Below are 5,785 nucleotides of genomic sequence, written 5' to 3' on the forward strand. Positions count from 1 at the left end.
TTTGCTCACCTACTCCTGTTTCAGAGACAAGAGCAATAGAATATATATGACTCTGTTTATGCACAACTCTTCTCATCTATAAATAACTAGAGAAACGAACAAGTGCAGACAAACGTGTAGTTAGAAAGTCACCACCGACCAAGCAATTTTCCTGGTTTGCATTGCAAGAGAAACCAAAGACCTAGTACATCGGTTGGTTTAGGATATTATAAGTTGGGGAATGCGTGGGATCAGGAAACCGTCTGTTTGGATCCAGTTACAATATAGGACTGCCTTTCCAATTTTAGCAAATCATGATCAACTCATCGCATAAACAGAGTTACCCCGCTGCATTGTGTGTGATACCTCATCGACGTGTAATCCTTATGAATCATCTAGCTTTTCAGCGGTTGCGAGTGGCGGGCGTCATCAAGAAAGACCATAAGTCCTCCTCCGTACATGTAGCGCGGGTCCTTCCATCCTCCGCACTCAACGAACCCGACGAGCGCCATCTGAAAGAGCAGGCGCACGTACATATCATGCGTTTCGGTCTCTTCTGTCGGTGTGTCAAACACTCCTTGATGTGAACTTTCGAAGTTTTATATTTTCTGTACTATACATGCATAAATATCGTTGTGTACACATAAAAGAATTTGAGGTCACAAACCCTGATTACATGGTTGGTCGACATGTGTGGACTCCGGACTCCCCTCCTCTGGATCTCCGACTCTTTCACCATCAAGGAAAAAAGATACGATTTTCTCGTCTCATCCCAAAAGAAAAGGAAGATGCGATTTTTTGTCCACTGCTTACCAGAGACCACACACACAAATATTCTTCCCGTGCAAGAAGAAGGAATTCAGGGAGGGAAGCAATCCAGCAAGGAAACCAGCAGAGTCCCGGGCCGGCCGGATTCACTGCTCCAGAGTCCAGCCAGAGTTTGCGTTCCGGCCGGTAGGCAGAGGCCGCCTACTCCCCAACCAAACCGCTGCTACCGCTCCCCGCGGCCATAAATAACGGACCTCCCCTGCGCCCGCTCGCGCACGCCGTCCTCCTCCCTCCCTCCCTCCCTCCTTCCCGTCGCGCATCAATCAATCAACACAACCAATCTCGCCATCGACTAGTCCGTCAAGGTGAGAGCTTGCCAAGATTCGTCTGCTTCTTCTTCTTCTCCTTGATCGAGGGACTCACATTCTCTTCCGCAGCTTCGGGAGCCGACGCAAGAACCAGATGGGCATCCTGTCCCTCATCACCGGCAAGCCGGGCGCCAGCGGGTTCGGGTCGGGCTCCACGGCGGAGCAGGTCACCGAGGGCATCTGCGCCGCCGCCCTCACCGTCATCGTCACAGGTACCCACCCACCAGTCCCACCCCCACCCCCACCCCGACCCGGCCGGATTCCCCCTCTGCTAGCTCCTGCGCCGCCAGATCACCAATGGCGTTCGCAGTGCCACCTGTCGTGTCCACTCTCATCTTCTTGGCTGTGTGATGGGGGCGCCACCTTTTGGACGTTTTGGGCAGTCATACGCGGTGACAATCTCTTTCCTGTTTGGGGCGCACGCGCCCTGAATCTGACTGTTTGTTATGCGTCGCTGTCAGCACAAGAACAGCAGCGCTGCTACTATTATTATCTATCAATGTTCACATCAAACTATTTTGATCCCTAAACCCCGATGGTCTGCTAACTGTGTAGTACTAGTGAATCAAATTAGCTGGCTTTGTTCGTCGTGCAATGCTCGGATAGTCTCTGTGATGTTGTCGGTTAGATTTGTCTGCAACCTTTCTGAATTTTTTCTACAGGGAGTTGTTCTGCTCTCTTCTTGCGCTCCTAGACAAGCAGTTGGGAAGTGGGTTTACGACCGGGATTTTTTTTTGTTTTGGTGTATGTACTGAAGTACTAACTTCTGAACATGTGTTGTCGCAACTGTTTTTCGTACACAAGCACCACTACTTTGTGATGTACATCTCTTGGTTGTGATGATCTGTTCTTCAAAAAATTGCAAGGACGTTGTTTATTACTCCCTCCGTCCCAAAAAATTTGTCTTTGATTTGTCTAGATATAAACGTATCTAGACATCTATTAGTATTTAGATACATCCATTTCAAGACAAAGCTAAAACAAGAATTTTAGGACGGAGGGAGTACTATATTTCTCCAAAAAAATCTCCCTTTTATGCGGAGAAGGAGAGTATGCATGGAGCCTGGATTTCTGGGCCCTGTCTCTTTGGGGACTGTTTTGTGTGGCCTTCAATGGATCCTGAATTGGTTGGTGTTATCTGCCACTTCTCCTCTTGACTAGAACCAATCAAATATCCCTAGCTGCCCTTGTTGAGATGAATGTTTTGTTTTCATGGTAAACCACACCATGGATCCAAGCTTTCACTTGTCTTAACTCTTAAGTAGTAGTGCAGACAATTTCTGCACCTCCCACCCTGCTTGTCAGTATCATGACGTGACCAAATTTACGAATAGGGATTTGGAAGGAACATAGTATTTTTGTTATTTTTATCCATCTTTTATGTGCTCTATTTATTGCAAGAGTGACAAGGTCCTTTCAGTTAGATGGCAATCTTCTTCTATCCTTTTTAGTACACTACGGTTTTGAAGCTCCGATGTTTACTTGAAAAGTACTCCGCTGGTAGAAATTAGCAGAAACTGTCATTTTTGTCCCTTTTGCTAGTTGGTTGTTAGAAGACTACAGCAAGAGTGATTATATGATGCAGTGACAAGATCCTTTCAGTTTCAGTTAGATGACTGACAATCTTCTTCTATCCTTTTCATCGATTCTGAAGCTCCAATGTTTACTTGAAAAGTCAAAGTTATCAAAAACTGTAAAAAAAAAAAATCCTGGTTGGTCATTAGACTACCGCAGCAGTTATTATATGCTGCAGTGACAAGGTCCTTTAAGTTAGATGAAAATCTTGTTTATCATTTCCATTGCACTGCGATTTTGAAGCTCCGATATTTACTTGAAGTCAAAATTATCAACATCTGTAAGAGGCTACAGTTTTCACATTCATTGGGCCTGGTTATATTGATGGGAGCTTTTCTGGTCTTGTCTTTACAACAACTTTTTCTAGAAGTTTTTTGCAACAATACTAAGTTCAGGACATAGAGACTTCTAACGGAATGCAAGAGCTTCCATTTGTATGTGTTGGAACAATTAGATGAACCGTTTTGGGTCTTGTCAATATTGCTTATTCAATAAGCATGGGTGTGGGTTATGCTCGTACACACTTGCAATAATTTGTTAGGGGCATTTACTAATGCCATCAGTACATTGCAACCAAGCCTGTCATAAAATCAATCTTTTTGAGTTATCTCACAGTCAATCCCTTTTTTTATAACATGTTTCCATGATCTACTCATGTTTTACTGAAAGCCTCAATTATGATATCTTTCAGGAGGATCTAGTGGCATTGGTTTTGAGACCTCGAGAGTCTTTGCCCTGAGAGGAGCCCATGTCATCATCGCTGCGAGGAACACAGAGGCTGCATCAGAGGCAAAGAAACGCATCATGAAGATACACCCAGTAGCCCGCATCGATGTTCTGAAGCTTGACCTTAGCTCCCTCAAGTCTGTCAGGGCCTTCGCTGACCAGTTCAACTCCATGAATCTTCCTCTAAACATCTTGATGTAATCCCTTCATCTCTTATCATACCTGCTTTTCTTTGATATGTATGTTGCTGCATCGCAATAAATTTCAGTTTAGGGTAGCTGTATATCACTGCTACTCTATTCCAGTACTGCCTAGGCTTCACTGAATCAAGCCGTCCAAATTCTTTCTGTTCTGCAGAAATAATGCAGGTGTTATGTTCTGTCCTTTCCAACTGTCTGAAGATGAAGTTGAGATGCAGTTTGCCACAAATCATCTTGGTTAGTCTCTAGCTTCCAGTAATATTTGAAATAGACGGAATCAATGGCAGATATCCTGATACTAAGTTCTTTTTTCATTCATGCTCAATCAGGTCACTTCCTACTGACCAACCTTCTCCTTGAGAACATGAAAACTACTGCTAAGTCTACCGGTATTGAGGGTCGCATTGTGAACTTGTCATCAGTTGCCCACCTCCATACATATCCAAAGGGGATTCAGTTTGATCAGCTCAATGACAAGAAAACGTATGGGTTCTTAATTATGGTCATATTTAGAAGAAAATCTATTATCGATTCAACTGCTACAAATTTTTTTTTTTATTGGCAGATACAATGATAAAATGGCCTATGGACAATCTAAGCTTGCAAACATACTGCACGCAAAAGAGCTCTCTAGGCGGCTCAAGGTATCATTTTTCTCCCTCGGTCTTTCCTCTTATTTATTCATTCATCAGCACAAACTTCGGAGTAATAACTTCAGATCTTCATGAACTGCCTAGATATTACTTAGGTTCTAATAATACCCTTGCTTATCTTGATTTGTATATTGCTATATAAAAGTGTTATCAGGTATCATCACCATAATGCAGCGGTTTAGCCTTTTATTTGCTTTTAACGAGGATAATGATTTTTTTATTAGACCTAAATTGACCTACTTGAACGTATTAAATTCTCTATGTACCCGCCCACACACACAGAACACACACACACACAACTAAGTGTCCGGTTCTGATGTACCATGAATTATGTGCTGCTAACACAGGAGGAAGGAGCTAACATCACAGTTAATTGCGTTCATCCTGGATTGATCATGACCAATTTGATGAGGCATTCCTTTGCTCTCATGAGTAAGCGCTCAAGATCATATTTATTTGTGAACTACTATGTTTCTCAAATGTCAAGTTTCATGTCTCCACAGCGTTATGATTTATCTTTTGCTTTCATTTGCAGAGGTAATTCAAGTCGTCACTTACGTGTTCTGGAAGAATGTACCCCAGGTCATTATCAATTCCTGGCTTTTAACAAAATTCCTAATAATCCTAAACAATGACCGCATCTTGTTTACAAAGAACTTTGTGTTTTTTCTTTCTTCCAGGGAGCAGCGACTACTTGTTACGTCGGGCTCAACCCTCAGCTGAAGGGGGTGACAGGCAAATACTTTGCAGACTGCAACGAGGAGAGGACGAGCGCGCACGCGAAGAGCGACGCCTTGGCGAAGCAGCTCTGGGAATTCAGCGAGGAGCTCATCAGATCCGCAAAATAAGTGCTCGGAAAAGGCATCTTTTGGGATGCTGTCTGGTACAAAGGGTTGGGTAGTGTGTAGCAACAGTACAAGCAGTGGCTGCAAGTAGGAAGGAAGCCTGTCACTTGGTGAAGTGAACCAATATTGTTCACGAATAAATTTTATTTTCGTGCTTGTTTGGTGTCGTGGCTATGATCGAATTGTGTTCTTGTTAATATATTTGTGTCCAGTATATTGTCTCGGTTTCGGATTGGATTAATGAATCTAGTTAATCATCTCGCTTGCTCTCAGACTTGTGTTTTATTTTCTGAAACTTTTCTTTTTCAGTGTCACATACTATAATACAGACAGTTGCTGGAAAGTTCAGAATTTTTTTCTCTGGTTTCCTTTGTTGCAACCTACAAATTTCAGAAACTCACAGCACATCTCGATTGATCTAGCTTGCCACAGTGGCCTGTCCAGCGGCAGCCCGATGCTGCCTCCAGCGAATGTGCTTCTAGGGCAGACATTTTTTTTTAAACGAGGCAAAAGATTTGCCAATTTCATTAATTAAGGAGAAGGTTTAGACAATAGCCGGCAAGCGGCGAAAAAGAAAAGAACTACTCCCGCGACATTAGGCGACTCAAGTGCTTGGCTCCCGCCAAAGCCCAGAGATGGGCCTCAGCTTTAATCCTGTTGATGACGATGGA

General features: G+C 43.4%; 1 protein-coding gene across 1 annotated transcript; it reads left to right on the forward strand.

Moving 5' to 3' along the window:
• Positions 1 to 795: 795 nt before the first annotated feature.
• Positions 796 to 5,371, forward strand: LOC123442711 (short-chain dehydrogenase TIC 32 B, chloroplastic-like). Its single transcript, XM_045118830.1, has 9 exons — positions 796 to 1,112; positions 1,185 to 1,327; positions 3,382 to 3,613; positions 3,774 to 3,853; positions 3,946 to 4,099; positions 4,182 to 4,260; positions 4,617 to 4,701; positions 4,805 to 4,851; positions 4,950 to 5,371. The coding sequence occupies exons 2-9, from the start codon at positions 1,210 to 1,212 to the stop codon at positions 5,115 to 5,117; spliced, it is 963 nt and encodes a 320-aa protein (XP_044974765.1). The 5' UTR covers positions 796 to 1,112; positions 1,185 to 1,209; the 3' UTR covers positions 5,118 to 5,371.
• The last annotated feature ends 414 nt before the right edge of the window (positions 5,372 to 5,785 follow it).

This window comes from Hordeum vulgare, chromosome 3H (genome assembly GCF_904849725.1).
Source record: "Hordeum vulgare subsp. vulgare chromosome 3H, MorexV3_pseudomolecules_assembly, whole genome shotgun sequence".
Taxonomy (NCBI): Eukaryota; Viridiplantae; Streptophyta; class Magnoliopsida; order Poales; family Poaceae; genus Hordeum; species Hordeum vulgare.